Genomic DNA, 18,793 nt, shown 5'->3' on the forward strand with positions numbered 1-18,793 from the left:
TTGGGCATCAGAGTCATGGTCAGTAGAGTCACAGTCAGCAAAGTCCCGCTGCAGAGAGGAAGTGAGGGTATTTATTTAACCAGGCCTTGGGGTGGGGCTAGTGGCATGGGAATGCCCGTCTTCTCACGACATCTGGAGTCTCTCAGCATCTGGAGTCTGCCCTGCGATGTCTGGAGTCTGTGACATCTTTGTTTCTGGCTTCCAGGGTTCTGCCTCCTGTCCCATGAGGGAGTGGGGACCGACCTATCACTTGTAATCCCAGCATTTGGGAAGCTGAGACAGGCGGATCGCAGTTCGCAGACAGCCTCAGCTACTTAGTAGGCCCTTTGCAACTCAGTGAGACCCTGTTTCCAAATAAAGAATAAAAATAGGGCTGGGGGTGTTGCTGGGAGGTATAATACCCCTGGGTTCCATCTCCAGTACTGAAAAGAAAAAAAAAAAAAGAGTATGTATCCTTACCATCTACAATGTGGACTGTACTGGGTATTATAAGGATACAAAGATGTGGGCTGGATTAGACTGTTTACTCCTTCCAAAGAAGATAGTCTTTCTCTTCTCAAAGGAAAAAGGAGCTCAGAAATATATAGATAGATCACTAATGCCAAATTGCCCATGGGGAGTTGAGGATCACTTGTGAGGTGTATTTACAATGCTTTGGTAAGTGAGTAGCCCATCAGGGGATAAGAAGGAAGCTTTTTTTTTTTTTTTTGGTATTGGGGATGGAACCTAGGAGCATTCTACCTCCAAGCTACACCCCCAGCCCTATTTTTTATTTTTTTATTTTGAAACAGGGTCTCACTGAGTTGCAAAGGGCCTCAATAAGTAGCTGAGGCTGGCCGCGAACCACGATCCTCCTGTCTCAGCCTCCCAGATGCTGGTATTTATAAGTGTGCACCACTAGAAGGAAGTTTTTTATGGGTTGACTAGCATAAACCCAATCACATGATTATCCTTGGATAATAGAGATAAGTGTTTTTGTTTTATGTACTGGGGATTTAAAAGGGGAATTCTACCTCTGAGTTATGACCCCAACCCTATTTTATCTTTTATTTTGAAATGGGGTCTTGCTAAGTTGTTGAGGGTCTTGCTAAGTTGCTGAGGCTGGCCTGGAACCTGTGATCATCCTGTTTCAGCCTCCCAAGTAGTGGGATGACAGGCATGCACCACCACAGCCAGCCAGAAGATGCTTTTAATTCTATTTATGTTCTATTTGTGTGTGCATTTCAAAAGTTGGGGATATTGCTATTTTTTTATTTTTGTGGTACTGGGGTTCCTGGAAGCCCTTCTATCTCCGGGCTACACTATCCCAGACACCTATTTTGTACTTTTTAATTTGGAAACAGGGTCTCTTAAGCCAGCGCGGCTGGCTTTGAACCTGCGCGATCCTCCTGTCTCCGCCTCCCAAGCGCAGGGATTACAAGCATGCCCCACCACGCCCGGCAGATACTGCTAGTTTTTAAACTGCTTCTTCCTCAGTCTCTAAGACTTTGCCTTGTTCCATCTTGGTTTCCTGCTATCTTCACTCTCCGGAGTCAGGAGGCCTGTGAGCATTAAGGCCTCGGGAAATGAACCACAACCACTTAAATGATGGCAAACAAAGCTGTTTATTCCCAATGTGCAGCCACCCTCCCTTGTCTTGGACAGAGACTCAGAGGAAGGGAGGAGGGGAAGCTGAGCGATCAGGAGCTCTGGGGCAGGCTCAGGCTGCCGGCTGCGTGCAGGCCTGGGGAGACCGCAGGCTGGAAGCGGGCCTGCCTGTGCGATGGCGTGAGGGAGCTCACTTTGGTTTTCCGTGTGTTCCCAAACCGTAAGTGTGTCGGGGTGGGGTGATTGCTCTAGTCCTGACTTGGATCAGGGTTGAGTGCTGCGTTGCTGCTGGACCAGAATTCCACTGTCACACAGGATCTGGCCCTTGTCCCTTTATGTGCTGTCCCTCCTGTCCTCTGCTGGTAGGTTTAGGGTAGCTGTTTACAATGCTGTTCTCCCAGCAGAGAACCAGAAAGAAGGGTGGGTAGGCCACGTTCTGGATTCCGTGGCAGAAATACACACAGACGCTTCCCAGTGGAAACTAGCTAGGTGGAAACAAAGCTTCTCCCGCCCTCTTCTTGGAGAGGACAAGGGTGTCACTGTCCTGGATGCCATAGCATGCGAAATCAAACCAGTCCTGCAGGACGTGGCCCTGGAACTCCAGCTGCTGCTGTGCAGCGCGCAGCCCCTGCCTGTCTTGGATCTGCTCCTTAAGGCCCAGGACGCCGTGGGAGGGGTGCACCGCGTAGGCGTGGCTCTGGCCATTGGGGTACTTCACGAACACCTGGATCTCGGGGGAGATGGTTTCTAGCATGCAGATGCGGGTGTCGGAGAAGATGCCATAATAGGCCAAAGAGCAGTGACTACTGAGCAGCCGTCGGTCACTGCCGGGCTCCTGGAAGGACAGGCGCTGCAAGCCCACGTGGCCCCGCCTCCATCGGATCTTCTCTTTCACTTTCTGTATGGACTCATACGGGTTCACGCAGAGAATTAAATCTGGGTGGCCCCATTGCTCCACGGTCACCTGGATATCTCGTGCTCTCTGCAAGGAAAAGGGGTTAAATTCACACTTCCCTCAATGGGAAAGCTCCCTCCCCTCCTCTCCTCTTTGCGAGGACCAGAGAACTAGCAGCAGCAGCAGCAGCCGACATTTACGGAGGCCGGCCACTTCTCCAGTTCTGCACTGTGTAGCTTGCGTCCTTTTTGTTGCTTTGTTATTTTTCTGGCACTACTGGGGATTGAGGCCAGGGGATTCTACCTTTGAGTTACACTCCCAGCTCTTTTATTTATTTATTTATTTATTTATTTATTTATTTGTTTGTTTGTTTGTTTATTATTTTGCGGCACTGGGGATGGAACCCTGGGGCCTTCTACCTCCAAGCTACACCCCCTGCCCTATTTTTTAATTCTTTATTTTGAAACAAGGTCTCACCAAGTTGCAGAGGGCCTAAGTAGCTGAGGCTGTCTGCTTTGGTATTAATTTCCAAAATGTAAAAAGTAGTCAGAGCCTGGGTGCTGCGCAGGCGCTCAGGCAGGGAGGGGCGGCAGCGGTTACAACGCAGAGCTCCCCCCTCTCTTTGCCCTTGTTCTGATGTTTACCTATAGTCAAAGCCTTCCAGTCAATTGAAGCCTTTAGCCCTGAAAATATAGAGAGGCAATCAGTGCCTGTTAACCTCTTTTTTGTGACCTGGCCTGGGAATAAGAAAGGTAAACTCCATGTGCTGCTTCAAAGCACCCATAGTTGATGAGCAACCAATATTGCCCAATACAACAGAGTCAGAAGCCAGGCAGATTCTTGACCCCTGCACTTAGTAAGTGCACTGTCTGGAGGCAAAGAGGCACCGCCTGCCTAAGGAATAAGTTACTAGCCCATTGCTTTGGTAACACTGATAAGAAGATACCAATACAAAATCTATTTAAAGCTGGGGTCCCGAGAAGGGTCATAGCTCCATTTTCGGGCTCTCCAGCGTGTGTGCCAGCACGCTGCTTTTCTTCTCTATTTCCTACTGATTTTGTAGTAACGACTCGTTAAAGCTGCACCAAGCTGCCTATTATTTTAATTTTTCTATTCGACAAATTTTAGTTAAATAAAGGAAAAAGATCCCACAGTACCATTTAAACTGTAACAGCCTGGCATTATGATGTAGCATCTTTCCACTTTCTCAGTGTCTCATTCCCTCTCATAATCTTTCTAGCAGTTTTGTGTAAGTTTGTTTAATGGACTTGCTTCTTAACGGCATAGAGTAATTTCTGGGGGAAGGCATGGCCTAGTTCTGTGCCCTGGCACCACCTCCTTCCCCGACGACCCACCCCACGCCCGGTGCTGGCACCTAGCAGCCAGCTGTGACTGGGCAGGCTCAGCTCATACAGAGGATGATCAGGAAAGTGGGACTGATTTTCCAGTAGGTTATGAGCAAAAGAAAGAAAAGGAGAGGAAGAATGAAAAGACAAGGAACCAGAGGCCCAGAGAGCCCAAGATTTCCCCCAGATGCCTGGAATTCTCCCAGAGCCTGCAGCCGGCCTCAGACTGCCTGATGCGAAGAGCGGCTCTGTGCGGGCACGGAGCAGGGAATGAACCTGCAGCCATCTCATTCTGGGCTCCAGACCCTGAGGGCCCAGAGGAGCTGTTACCTTCACGGCCCAGCTGGGCACCGGGCTGCCCCTGTTGTCATAGCAACAGTCCTGTTTGAGGCACTGGCAGGCCCTCTGCGCCACTATGTCCCATCTGTACCCTTCGGCCACGTCGTGGGTGGGGTCCACTGGGTCCAGGATGATAGGCCTGCAACACAGGGGAGGGTGCCCAGGCTCCTTCTGGCTCAGAGGCCGCTGGCCAGAAAGGTGCCCTCAGGAACCGTCTGTCCAAGACACTGAAGCCGTATGTCCAGGGCCCGGGACATCAGCTCATGAGGGCCCAGGAACATTTCTGGAGAGCGTGAGGGTAGAGAGAATCAGGTTTCTAAAACTTTATCTCAGGAGATAAAGTTTATCTCTAGGTGTTTGTGAGGAGTTTTAAGGGTAGGGGGAGTGAGGCCTCAAAAGCCATACTGGAGCTGGGCATGGTGGCGCATGCCTGTATTCCCAGTACTTGAGGCTGAGGCAGGAGGATTGCAGGTTCGAGACCAGCCTCAGCAACTTAGTGATACTCTCAGTCACTTAGTGAAACCCTGTTTCAAAAATAAATAGGGGTGGGAGTGCAAGTCAGTGGTAAATTCCCCTGGGTTCAATCCTCAATCTCTCTCTCTCCCTCTCTATGTCTCTCTCTCCCCCATATTGGAGCAATAACAGAGGCCCACTGAGGCAGGTGGGCCTTTCAAGGTCAGAGCAGGCTGTACAAGTTGGAGAGTAGAGTTGCTGAGTGGCTTTGGGTAATCTTAACAACACTACCTCTAACAATTTATTTCTTTATTGTGATACTGAGGATCGAACCCAGGGACATGCTACCTCTGAGCATATACCTCTGAGCCCCTACTTCCTTTTATTTTGAATTGGTATAAACTGCTGAGGCTGGCCAGGCATGTTGGCGCAGGCTTGTAATCTCAGCATTCGGGAGGCTGAGGCAGGAGGATCTGGGTTTGCGGTCAGCCTCAGATACTTGGTGAGGCCCCTTGCAACCCAGTGAGACCCTGATTCAAAATAAAGAATAAAAAAATAGGGTTGGAGGTGTAGCTCAGAGGTAGAATGCCCCTGGGTTCCATCTCCAGTACTGCAATAAACAAACAAACAAACAAACAAACAAACAAATATATAAATTTCTGAGGCTGGCCTCCAGCCTGCATCCTTCCTGTTTCAACTGGTATGACAGGCGTGTGTCACTGTGTGGCTCCTTTTTTTTTTTGCCATATTAGGGATGGAACCCAGGGGCACTCTACCTCCAAGCTACACTCCCAGCCTATTTTTTATTTTATTTTTTTGGTACTGGGAATGGAACCCAGGGGTTTTCTACCTCTAAGATACACTCCCAGTCCTATTTCTTTAAAATATTTTATTTGGAAACAGGGTCTCACTAAGTAGCTGAGGCTGGCTTCAAACTTGTGTGATCCTCCTGTCTCAGCCTCCCAAGTTCTGGGATTACAATTATTTTTTATTTTGAAACAGGGTTTCACTGAGTTGCAAAGGGCCTCACTAAATAGCTGAGGCTGGCGAGAACCACGATCCTTCTGATCAGCCTCCCCAAAGCTCAGATTACAAGCACGCGCCACCATGCCTGGCTTTGTATCTGGCTCCTTAACACATATTTTCTGCCATCGTGGGCACCAGTCCGTCTATGTTTCTCCTTTACAGGTGGGAGCTGAGGCTCACATCAGTGAGAAAACGACAGCTGAGTCTTCAGGATTCTTCCCATTTCCTCACAGTCTCCAAAAAGCACTGAAATGGTTTCTGGGACCAAGAGGGCTAAGGTAGGATGAGGTGTGTGCGTGTGTGCATGTGTGTGTGCCGTGCACATGTGTACATGCGCAGTACCTAGGATCGAACCCAGGGGCATTCTACCTCTGAGCTACACCCCCAGTTCTATTTTTTATTTTGAAACAGGGTCTCACTAAGCTGCTGAGGGCCTCTCTAAATTGCTGAGGCTGGTCTCGAACCTGCGCTCCTCCTGTCTCAGCCTCCTAAGTCCTGGGTGGCGGGTGGTTTGGGGAACAGAGAAAAGGCTCATCCGTCCCCTAAGACTCCTGTGATCTTGGCTGGCTGAGAACTCGAGACACTGACTGGGTCTGAGATTTCAGTGTCAGCTGCGGGTTCGCCTTACCCAGTGCTCGGTAAAGTCCACCAGCAAATTCTCTGCCTTGTGTCCCCCAATTCTTTCTTTTTTCCTCTGGGAGCCTTGGCGGGCAAGCAATGTGGCTCAGTACCTCTCTTTTTTGAGCTGCTTTCTGACACAGTCTTCGATGGTTGGGTGCTGGAGTGTGTAGTACTTGGTCCAATAGATGCAGATAAACTCATACTCCTGGAGCAACGCCATCACAGTGGAAAGACCCCCATCCAGCCGGAAATTCTCTTCCTCCTGGGTACCCACTTCCCAGGCGTAGACCGTCAGGAGTTCCAGGGCGTAGAGAGGGGGCAGATTGGCCCTGGGGCACTTGGCCTGCACATACTGTTCAAAGAGACGAGAGGAAAGAGACCTCAGGATTATGCCCAAGGATGGTATTGGGTTAGGAGCTGGAAGGTCCAAATTCTAGTGCTGGTTCTGTCCCTGCTGGCTGTGCGGCTGTCACCAGCTTACTTTCCCTTTCTGGGCCTTGGTTCCTCCATTTTAGAATTAAAATGGAAGTCCAGAGGGCTTCAGATGGCAATGTTGTCATCTATTTGAACGTACTGAGCTCCTGAGGCAGATTTCCCTTAAAGGAAGGGCTTCTTTGCTGACAGAGACTGGGAGGTCACGGGTGCGACTCTGTGATGAACATAGGCGTGGCTTCTCCAGAAGACAGTATTGCCTGCTCCATGGTGTAGCAGGCCTACCGTCTGCACGGCGCCGACCTCACTGTCAGCTCCAAAGAGGGCACAGCCCATTAGCAGAGACTTTTCCCCTGGCCAAGTGATTGGTTTGAGAGAAGGCACGTAGTGCCAGGCGGGGCGGTGCACACTTGTAATCCCAGGACTTTGGAGGCTGAGACAGGAGGATCACAGGCTCTCAGCTAGCCTCAGCTACTTAGCGAGGCTCTCGGCAACTTAGTGAGGATCCATTTCAAAATAAATAATAAAAAAAAGGTCCGGGCATGTAGTCTAGAGGTAGAAAGCCCTTGGTTTCAATCCTCAGTACCACCAAAAAAAAATTAAGGCACACAGGTGAGGCGTGGAGTCGCACACCTATAATCCCAGCACTTGTAGTACTTGAGAGGCTGAGGTAGTAGGATTGAAGGTTCGTGGCCAGCCACAGCAATTTAATGAGGCCTTCTGCAACTACTGACATACTGTTTCAAAACAGAAAACAAAATAGGGCTGAGGGTGTAGCTCAGGGGTAGAATGCCCCTGGGTTCAATTTCCAGCACCAAAATAAACAGAAAAAAAGAAGAATGTAATCTAGGATGGCTTGATGACAGCAGAGTGTAGTTTTTAAAAATTATTATTGTTAATTATTGTCTATTATTATTATTATTATTATTATTATTATTATTATTATTATTATTATGGTACTGGGGATGGAGCCCAGGGCCCTTCTACCTCAGGGCTACACTCCCAGACCTATTTTATATTTTATTTGGAAACAGGGTCTCACTAAGTTGCTGAGAGCCTCACTATGTAGCTGAGGCTGGCTTTGAACCTGTACGATCCTCCCGTCTCAGCCTCCCAAGCACTGGGATTACAAGTGTGTACCACCACGCCCGGCTTAAATTATTATTATGTAGTTAAAAGATAATAAGTCAAGCCGGGTGTGGTGGTGCACACTTGTAATCCCAGCATTTGGGAGGCTGAGACAGAAGGATCACAGTTTGAGGACAGTCTCAGCTACTACTTAGTAAGGCCCTCTACAACTAAAGCGAGACTCTGTTTCAAGCTAAAGAATAAAAAGAATAAAAAATAGGGCTGGGATTGTAGCTCAGAGGTAGAATGCCCCTGGCTTACGAGACCCTGTTTCAAAATATAAAATAGGTCTGGGAGTGTAGCCCGGAGGTAGAAGGGCTTCCAGGAACCCCAGTACCACCAAAATAAATAAATAAATAAATAAATAAATAAATAAATAAATAAACTAAAAAATAGGGCTGGGGCTATAGCTCAGAGGTACAATGTCCCCGGGTTCCATCCACAGTAACACACACACACACATACACAGCCAAAAAAAAAAAAGAAAAAAGAAAAGAAACAACAACAAAAAAAACTAAGATGATTCAAAAGATACAGAATGCCTCTAATCATTAAGATGTAAGCCTTAGGAAAAACCCTGCCAGGGGCATGCTACCTGCCTTGTAAACCAGCCGCTTGGAAGGCTGAGGCAGGAGGGTCTCCTGAGCCCAGAAATTCAAGGTCAACCTGGTAACAGAGCAAGGCCCCTTCTCAGGAAGAAAAAAAGGTGCTTCATTTTTAGGATTTTAGGAAGACTATTTAAGGAGAAATATCTCTTCCAGGGCCAGAGTTCAAGAGTGCTGCTAGTCAGTCTTTTCTTACAGTAACAGAAACCTCAAATTAGCTTCCGCAGAGGGAGGTTTATTTAGGCTCCGGCGTGGAGGTTGCATTTCATGGCTGGCTGCCCGTTGCTTTGGGGCCAGTGGCGAGGCGGCAGTTGTGGTGGGTGGGAGTGTGTGGAGCGACACGTGGCCCTCCTCATAGCAGCTAGGGAGAGGACGAGGAAGGGGCTGGGGTCCCAATATGACCGAGTACCTCCCACCAAGCTCCCCTTTCGCTCTCTCTCTCTCTGTACCGGAGATTGAACTCAGGGCATTTTACCTCCCAGTGACACCATCAGCCCTCTTTTATTTTGAAAATAGAGTCTCACTGAGTTGCTGAAGGTCTCCCTAAATTGCTGACCTTGAACCTCTGGTCCTCCTGTTTCAGCCTTCCAAGTACTAGAATTACAGGTGTGCGCCACCATGCCTGGCTTAAACCCCACTTCTTCTTCTTCTTCTTCTTCTTCTTCTTCTTCTTCTTCTTCTTCTTCTTCTTCTTCTTCTTCTTCTTCTTCTCCTTCTCCTTCTCCTTCTCCTTCTCCTTCTCCTTCTCCTTCTCCTTCTCCTTCTCCTTCTTCTTCTTCTTCTTCTTCTTGCAGTACTGGGGGTGGAGCCCAGGGGCACTCTACCTCCCAGCTTCATCCCCAGCCCTGTATTTTATTCCTTATTTTGAAACAGGGTCTCATTAAGTTGTGGAAGTCTCAATAAGCAGCTGAGGCTGGCCGTGAACCTGTATCCTTCTTGTCTTAGCCTCCCAAGTACTGGGATTCCAAGGGCGTGCCACCACGCCCCACTAAACCCCACTTCTTAAAGCTTCCAGCGCCTCCCAGTAGTGCTAAACTGGGAACAAAGCCTGTCACACACCAGCTTTGGCCAGGTGTGGTTTGAGGGCAGCCTCAGCTACTTAGTGAGGCTCTCAACAATTTAGTGAGACTTTGTTTCAAAATAAAGAATAAAAAATATGGCTGGGGGTGTAGTTTAGAGGTAGAATGCCCCTGGGTTCAATCCCCAATACCTCAACAAATCAAAACAAAAACAGAGCCGGGCATGGTGGCGCACACTTATAATCCCAGCGCTTGGGAGGCTGAGACGGGAGGATCACACAGGTTCAAAGCCAGCCTCAGCTACTTAGTGAGGCTCTCAGCAACTTAGTGAGACCCTGTTTCCAAATAAAGTATAAAATAGGTCTGGGAGTGTAGCCAGGAGGTGGAAAGTCCTTGGGTTCCATCCCCAGTACAACCAAACAAAACCAAAACCAAACCAAACCAAAACCAATACATCCTCCCCCCAAAAAAACCCCAAACAAAAAAAGATGGGCCGTTGGGGACACAAGATCCAGCAGCAGGTGCCATGGTTTCTTCACATTTTGGGCATCTCTGACTTCTCTTGTGCGGCTCTCTGAGAACTGGCATGGCTTTCCAGATGATAAAACTGGATGTGAAAAACTGCTATTTTCTCTGCATGACCAGAGATTAACCATAAACCCAGTGATCTTGGTCCTTGATTTTTTTTTCTTTTTTTTTTTTTTTTTTGGTGTACTGGGGTTCCTGGAAGCCCTTCTACCTCGGGGCTATACTCCCAGACCTATTTTTACATTTTCATTTTGGAAACAGGGTCTCCTAAACCAGCGCGCGGCTGGCTCCGAACCTGCGCCATCCTCCTGTCTCCGCCTCCCAAGCGCGGGGATTACAAGCGTGCGCCACCACACCCGGCGGTCCTTGATATTTTTTAATCCTCGTTATATATTTCACTGGGGTTAGTTTTTCCTTCTGCGGTCGGATTCCCCTATAGCGGCTCTGCAAGTTCTTATTTAATAAATGATTTCTTTGCTCCGAGTTCCTTGTTGCCATTGAAGGTTTCACTGAGACTTTTCTCCCAGGGGGGACTTGTTTCCAAAACTGATAAAACTGTGTTTCCTGAAAAATGTACCTTTCAGGCTGTTTACACTCCGACATGCCCCCTTTAAACTCCTAGGATGCGCTTGTAATCCCCGCGCTTGGGAGGCGGAGACAGGAGGATTGCGCAGGTTTGAAGCCAGCCGCGCTGGCATAAGAGACCGTTTCCAAATAAAAATGTAAAAATAGGTCTGGGAGTGTAACCCGGAGGTAGAAGGGTTTCCAGGAACCCCGGTACCACCAAAAACAAACAAAAAAACAAACAAAAAACAAAACAAACAACAAAAAAACCCTTTTAGGATGAATCTTTGTGACAATAGCTTTTATTCTTTTTGACTTTATTTTTCTCCTCCCTACCCTACTATGGCCGTCTCTCTCTCTCCCTCTCTCTCTCTCTCCCTTTCTCTCTCTCCTCTCCTCTCTTCTCCCCACCCCCTCACTTTCTCATTTTCTCTGTTGTTCTTTCTTTTTTCCAGGAGACAGGGTCTCACTATGTTGCCTAAGCTGGGCTCAAATTTGGGGGCTGAAGCCATCCTCCTGCCTCGGCCTTCAGAGCACCTGGGATTACAGATGTGCTCCCCCACACCTGGCTTTTCTCTTTCTCTTTTGGTATATTCTTGACAATTCTGATAAATCCCAGAAGCCTCATGATTGTAGTCTTGCATGCCAATATGGACTGGAGTGGTTCAGGAATGTGTGTGTGTGTGTGTGTGTGTGTGTGTGTGTGTGTGTGTGTGTTCATGTGTGTACACGGCTCCCGTAACATAGGAGCTCTCTCAGGGGTAGATTTTCTGCTATTTTTATTTCTGATCCATAACTAAAGTTGTAAAACCAAAGCTGATAGTTCTTTTTGTCTTTGTGTATAAATAAAAAAAGCATTTTACAATGTTTTCCAATTTGACCAGTCTAACTACAATATAATTTACTTGTGTGGGCTCTCTTTCTCTTCACTCCACTCTAGGAAACTGATGGAGTGTAATTGGTAATAAATTCATGGTAAGGAAAGATATTGCCACCAAAGGGGACCACATCAGATATTTACCAGATTCTTTGATTCCCAAGGCAAATGACTTCATGAAAGCAGATTGCTCTGGGAGTGGCGGTGCGCCCCTGTAATCCTAGCACCTCAGAGACCGGAGGACAGATGTGAGGCCAGCCTTAGCAACTTAGTGAGACTCGGCAACCTAGCAGACCTTGTTTCAAAACAAAAAATTAGCTGGGCGTGGTGGTGCACGCTTGTAATCCCAGCATTCGGGAGGCTGAGACCCGGAGGATAGCGGTTTGGGGACAGCCTCGGCTACTTAGTGAGGCCCAACACTACTTAGTGAGATGCTGTTTCCAAATAAAGAATAAAAAATAGGGCTGGGGGTGTAGCTTGGAGGTAGAATGCCTTTGGGTTTAATATCAAGTCACACACACACGTTAAGAGAAGATTAATAAAACAAAAAATTAGTTATCAGGTAATCTTCCATTTCAATCACATAGTATAAAACTATACTTGTGCCAAGTAAGATTAAACTCAGTAAGGATGAGGATACCGAGGAACTCCATCACCTGGCGGGGCTGGGGCAATTCAAGGCATCTTTCCTCTTATTCGCCCTCACCTCGCTGTGACGGTGTCCAGAGGACACGGTGACCTTGCTATCAGCCAACACTAGACCGTGACGGGGGCATTTCCCACCGTAGTTACAGAAATGCTGACATGACCTACTGGTCTTTCCTTCTCTGCTGCTTTCTCTCCTCTTCCTCTCCTTCCACACTTTCTTGTTTCCCGCCTTCACTCCTCTGTCCCGGGACCCCCTCCGCCGCCCTCCTGCGCGCCCGCGCCCTGACCTCCTGGTACCAGTGCTTGACCAGCCGCAGGAGGCTCTTCAGCTTGGTTGGCCGGTGTTTCACAAAACTCCTTTGCAGCTCACTGAAGGACGGGGAGAAACTCCCAGGGTACCCGCCGGCTGCGATCAGACTCACGTACACCTCCGGGGGCGGCTGCGAGTGGGGAAGAGAAGGCCCTGAGGAGAGAGGAGGCCAAGAAGGGTGAGGGCACCGTGGGGAGCCTGCTCGCTCCCGGGGGCTGCGCTCCAGGAGACACCAAAGGTCCGCCTTCACTTACTGTCTATCTCAGGAGATTCCTGCCTTGGAGAACCCAAACTGCCTTTCCTGCCTCCGGTCTCTGGAGGGCCATCGTCTTCCTTGAATGTCCTCAGTATCCCCAGTTTTCTTCAATATCTGTTTCTCTTTCTTCCCTCCTTTTTGTGGTACTGAAGACTGAGCCCATTCTGCTTCTGAGCTCTACCCCAAGCCTGTTCTATTGTGTTTTTATTTTGAAACAAGGCCTAAGTTGCTGAGGCTGGCCGCAAACCTGCAATCCTCCCGTCTCAGCCTCCCAAATACTGGGATGACAGGCGTGCGCTACCACACCTCGGTCTGTAACGTCCCGTGTAGATCTCTTTCTTGTGATCCATTGGGATCTCTTCATAGTCACAGGGGAGAACCGCTTTTGTGACATTCATCGCTCTGTCTTAACCTTGTTTGTTTTTTGGCACTGGGGATTGAACCCAGGGGCATTCTACCTCCCAGCTACAACCCCAGCCTTGTTTTTAAAAATTTTTTATTTTGAAACAGGGTCTCACTAAGTTGCAGAGTGCCTCACTAAGTTGCTAAGGCTGGCATGAACCAGTGATCCTCTGTCTCAGCCTCCCAAGTACTGGGATTACAAGTGTGCACCATCATGCTCAGCTACCACTTATTTATTTATTTATTTATTTTAATTTTTTTATGGTACTGGGGATGGAACTCAAGAGCTTTCTACCTCTGGGCTACACTCCCAGACCTATTTTATATTTTATTTGGAAACAGGGTCTCACTATGTTGCTGAGAGCCTCACTAAGTAGCTGAGGCTGGTTTTGAACCTGCGGGATGCCTCCCCAGCGCGGGGATTACAAGCGTGCGCCACCACGCCCGGCTATCACTCTCTTTCTTGCTAAGGTCAGATTGGTGTCTGTGACGCCCTCTTCCTAGAACTGTAGTCGGCCACTACAATTAATAGGAGCAGGTACATGAGACAAAACCTATTATGATTTCGATGTTAAATGCTTTCAAAAGGCCCCAGGGCTAAAGTCTTGGCCACCAGCCTGCGATGCTATTGGTGGAGCCTTTAGGAGGTGGGGCCTAGTGCGGGTATGTTAGGTCATTGGCGATGTGCCCTTAAAGGGGCACAGAGACACTGGTCCCGCCGTCTCTTTGCTTTCTGGTCTCTGAGGTGAACAGGCCTGGTCTGCCCTGTGCTCCACTATGCCGGGCTGTGCCCCCCAGTGCCGAAGCAACAGGGACAGGCAGCCAGGGGCTGAAACCTCCAAAACCAAGCCCAAATAAACCTTTCCTCCTTCTAAGTTGTGTATCTCAGCTATTTTGTCACAATGACAGAAAAATAACGTAAAATCCAGCATCGGGGATCATAGCATCATTCTCATAAACTGCCTGTCCTCACATTGTTATTGCTGGGTGTCTGCTTCTGGGGAAGCCCATGTGATAGACTTCCCGGCCCACAGTAAGTGCTACCCAGTAAGAGGCACTCGTGGTTATTATTTTAACTATTTTAACTCCTTCTTCTCTGATTGTCCAGAACAGCCTTTCCACAGGAAGGCCCTGAAAAAGAGAGAGAGAAAGAGAGAGAGAGAGAGAGAGAGAGAGAGAGAGAGAGAGAGAGAGAGAGAGAGGCATCTTTCTGGGTTGCCCCAGCCACCCATTCTTTCTCTGAGTGCTGACCACCATTCATTGTATGCTTATATGTGAATTTTTTGCTTGATAAGTTTGTTTCCCAAGTTAAGCGGCATGACAGCCAGACTGTGTTAGCCCTGGCCTCCGTTCAGCAGCCTGGGCTCCTCTGCCGGGCAGGGGACAATGGGTGAACGCAGGTGTCTGAGCTGGAGTGCCAGGCCTCCCTGAGGGCAGGCGTGACGCTGGAGCTTCCGCTCCCTTACCCAGGGCCCTGTAGGCAGGCACAATGGAGACGTTGATGGGCTCTGCGGTCTCCCTGGCCTGGATGGTGAAGAAGAGAGCGCTGGGGACCTCTTCAGTGATGCTGGGGTCACTGAGCCCGAGGGCCAGCAGGTCCTGGCAACAGCACACTTTTTTCCATATCAGTCTCAGAACAGCTTGGTGGTACTTGGCCTCCTCTTGGAAGCTGTGGAAACAGCTCAGGAACACCACCAGCTCCACGTCCGTGGTATCCCTGAGCACGGTGCCATTACCGAAGGAGCCCACCTGCGGAAGACAGAGCCCTGTCACCCTGGGGCCCCAGTCCTGCTGGGTGCCACACGACAAGTGATACCCCCCCTTTTTGTGGTACCGGGGACCGAACCCAGGGGCATTCTACCTCTAAGTTACATGTCCAGCCCTATTTTATTTTTTATTTGGAAACAGGGCCTCACTAAGTTGCTGGTGGCCTTGATAAGCTGCTGAGGCTGGCCTGGAACCTACCATCCTCCTGTCTCAGCCTCCCAAGGACTGGGATTACAAGCGTGGGCCACCATGCTCAGAGGTAGAATGTCCCTGGGCTCAATCACCATCTCACGTGAGAGGGCTGGGGTGGGTCCCGTGGGCAGGTGCAGGGCAATGCCCTGGACGGCCATGTCTACGCTCTGCTTGTTTCTGCCTTGCCCAGTGGTAAGATCCAGGTGGAGAGGGAAGAACAATCTAGAAGGACTTCATGGCTTGCTTCATTCTGAACTCTGTTCTTTTGTGGCACTGGGGATGGAACCCAGGACATTTTACCTCTGAGATGCACCCTCGGTCCTATTTGACTTTAATTTTGAAACAAGGTCTCACTAGGTTGATGAGACTTTCACTACTTCCTAAATGGCAGAGGCTGCCTTTGAACCTGTAACCCTCCGGCCTCAGCCTCCCAAGCGTTAGGATTACAAGCGTGCGCCACCACGCCCGGCAAACCCAAGGGCATTCTACCTCTGCGATCCTCCTGTCTCAGCCTCCCAAGTACTGGGATTACAAGCGTGCACCACCGCGCCCGGCTGACACTCTGGAATTTTGATCTTAGTTAGGACGGGAGGTGGTACAAATCAGCTAGAGAAAGGGATTGGGGAAAAAAGTCAGTGGGGAAGCCTGAATCCTGGCTATGAAATCAAATTCATCATCCAGCTACAATGCTCTTTATTATCAACTATGTATTTATTTATTATTTTGCGGTGCTGGGGATTGAACCCAGAGGCATTCTACCTCCGAGCTATACCCTTAGCCTATTTTTTATTCTCTATTTTGAAACAGGGTCCCACTAAGTTTCAGGTGGCCTCACTAAGTGTTGAGGCTGGCTGAGAACCTGAGATCCTCCTCTTTCAGCCTCCAAAATACCGGGATTACAAGCGTGCACCACCACACCTGGCTGATTACTAATAATTTAAAACAGAAAATTAGAAAGAAAATATAAAGAACACTAATATCCAACCAGTTATATTCAACAAATCAAAAGCCTTGCCACGTGTATTTATCTACACAGTTTTTTCTTTTTCTTTTGGTGGTACTGGGGATGGAACTCAGGGGACTTCTACCTCCGGGCTACACTCTCAGACCTATTTTATATTTATTTGGAAACAGGGTCTCTTAAGCCAGCTGAGCCTGGCTTTGAACCTGCGCGATCCTCCTGTCTCAGCCTCCCAAGTGCAGGGATTACAAGCGTGCGCCATCACACCCGGCTATCAACACAGTTTTAAAGTTAAATACACACACAGAGAGATAGAGATAGAGATAGAGATAGAGAGAGAGAACTAGTAACTTTATTCCTAAATACTCTAATATATGTGTTCAAAAAGAGAAGACAAGCTGGGCACGTGCAATGGTGGCGCACGCTTGCAATCCCCGCGCTTGGGAGACGAGGACAGGAGGATCGCGCAGGCTCGAAGCCAGCCTCACTGGCTTAAGAGATCCTGTTTCCAAATAAAAATATACAAAAAAGGTCTGGGAGTGTAGCCCAGAGGTAGAAGGGCTTCCAGGAACCCCAGTACCACAAAAAAAAGGGGGGCTGAGGGTGTAGCTTGGAGGTAGAATGCCCCTGGGTTCCATCCCCAGTACTACCAAAAAGACAACAGAGGACATTTATTCCTCATAACCACAAAACTATTATACCTAGCAAAATCAGTGGCAATTCCCACAGATTATCTAATGCCAGGGCATATTAAAAAGTCCCATGATCTATGAATACAGTGCACCAATAAAAAATTAAAAAAAGAAGAAAAAAATAAAAAAATAAAAAGTCCCTAAACCATATATATGAGGAAATTTTATATATTAAATATACCAATATACTAATATATACTAAGATGTATGTGTGTGTGTGTGTGTGTGTGTGTGTGTGTATACATACTGGGGATTAAACCCAGGGGCATTCTACCTTTGAGTTATACCTTTAGCTCTACCTTCTCTTTTTGTTTTGAAACAGGGTCTCTCTAAGTTGATGACAGCCTCGATGAGTTCGAGGCTATCCTCGAACCTGTGATCTTCTTGTCTCAGCCTCGCAAGTCCTGGGATTACAGGTGTGTGCCACCACGCCTGGCCCCAGACCAAATTTACAGATAGTTTATTCACACAGGATCTAATCAAAGACGTCACACTGCCTTCAGTCGCTACGAGAAGAATCATGCCTACCTCGCAGGATGCAGGAATTAGAGATAACGTAAATGTATGAGACAGGCTATTGCATCCCAAAGTATGACCTAGTATTATTAGCTTCCCTAGTGGCGAGGTGGAGGCAGCTAGCTGGGTGATGGGATAACGAGGCATCCCCAGGCACATGGACCTGGGTTTTGTTCTGTCTTGGTCGGAGGATGGAGGGGTCCCGTCTCACCTTGACCACCTTCAGCACTCGCACGTCCTGGTCCAGCCCACGCGCACCCTGGAAGTGCTCCTGCCTCAGGAACCGCTCCACGGTCCCCACAGCCTCCAACACCTCTTCTTTCCATCCCCGGCTGGGCTGTAGCCACTGAGTCACGAAGGAGTCCAGCCTGGAGGCTGGGACGCCGTACAGCTCCTGGGCCAGGGCCATCTCTGTGCTGAGAGCACTACTGCTGGACAAATATATATAGCCAAGAGCTCACCCAGCTCCGGGCACACACCCCCTTCTTCTTAAGGAGGCTCGCCAGCTCACCTCCAGCACCCTGAGGATAAAGGCCCAGAACAGAGAGGAATCCGGGGGCAAATGGGCAGGATGGGGCTCTCCATCTTGGAGACCCCTCAGTGCAGCAGGTGCGCTCAGGGATGCTGGGCTGAGGCCCGCAGGTCTGGTGCCACCTTAACAGGACTGGCATCCAGCCAAACATTCTGCCATTAGTTTCGATTCTCAATTTTTAGAGTTTCCCTTTTATGACGTTCGGAAACTGAAATTGGCTTGAGTTTGACTTTCCAGGAGGCACCTTGCTGGGTAGGTTAGAGTTGATGAGATAATCGGTCTGACTCCCTAGCTGGTGGAAAAGAAACTGAAGCCCAGAAAGAGAAGTGATTTGCTCATGGTGCAGGTAGGGAGCGAGTCTCCCGAGTGGACAGGACAGATGCTCTGAACCCCAGCGTGCCTTTGTCAGACGTGCAACCTCTCTGTTCCTTGTGTCCTTTATTCATAAGGTGGGTTTGATAACAGCATCTGCTCCCTAAGGCTCTTGCGCCCATGAAGCATGAGAACACGGGCAGAGAAAGCTTTCAGCCAATGAGATTTTATTTGGCTGGGTATAGTGGCGCACACCTGTAATCCCAGACTTGGGAAGCTGAAATGGGAGGATTGCAAGTTCGAGGCCAGCCTCAGCAACTTAGCAAGATCCTGTTTTGAAATAAAAAAATAAAATAGGGTTCAGAGGTAGACTGCCCCTAGGTTCAATCCTCAGTACCAACCCATTTTTTCTAAATTTTTATCAATTCACTGATCATTTATCGAGTGACTGCTGACTGCCAGGCATTGTGCTAAAAAGTCTCTGAAGTTCCTGCCCCAAAGGGCTCCCAGGGCAGTGGGATTAGATTCCTAGAGGTCAGTGTGATGTATGCTCAGTCGAAAAGAGGGTATGAAGTCGGGCGTGGTGGCGTACGCTTATAATCCCAGCATTTGGGAGGCTGAGACCGGAGGATCACAGTTTGCGGACAGCCTTAGCTACTTAGGTCCTCCGCAACTTAGTGAGACAGGGGTGTAACTCGGAGGTCAAATGCCCCTGGGTTCCATCCCTAGACCCACAAAAAAAAAGAGGGTACGAAAGCCGGGCGTGGATTATGTGTCCCAAATGC

The 18,793-nt window shown here is 48.8% G+C and overlaps 1 protein-coding gene across 3 annotated transcripts; it reads right to left on the reverse strand.

The window, feature by feature from the left end:
- Positions 1–2,068: 2,068 nt before the first annotated feature.
- On the reverse strand, positions 2,069–17,573 carry OASL (2'-5'-oligoadenylate synthetase like; the record flags this gene model as incomplete). 3 transcript variants are annotated; one of them, XM_080717855.1, is made up of 6 exons in its annotated part: positions 2,069–2,569; positions 4,159–4,306; positions 6,378–6,619; positions 12,356–12,531; positions 14,503–14,785; positions 17,376–17,573. In XM_080717855.1, the coding sequence occupies 6 exons, from the start codon at positions 17,571–17,573 to the stop codon at positions 2,069–2,071; spliced, it is 1,548 nt and encodes a 515-aa protein (XP_080573981.1). The 3 variants fall into 3 exon arrangements, with proteins under 3 accessions (XP_080573981.1, XP_080573982.1, XP_080573983.1); XM_080717856.1 differs by lacking the exons at positions 4,159–4,306; positions 6,378–6,619; XM_080717857.1 differs by lacking the exons at positions 2,069–2,569; positions 6,378–6,619 and having other exon boundaries at positions 4,196–4,306.
- Between the last annotated feature and the right edge of the window lie 1,220 nt (positions 17,574–18,793).

The sequence above is a fragment of the Muscardinus avellanarius genome (assembly GCF_963383645.1).
Source record: "Muscardinus avellanarius genome assembly, chromosome: 21".
Taxonomy (NCBI): Eukaryota; Metazoa; Chordata; class Mammalia; order Rodentia; family Gliridae; genus Muscardinus; species Muscardinus avellanarius.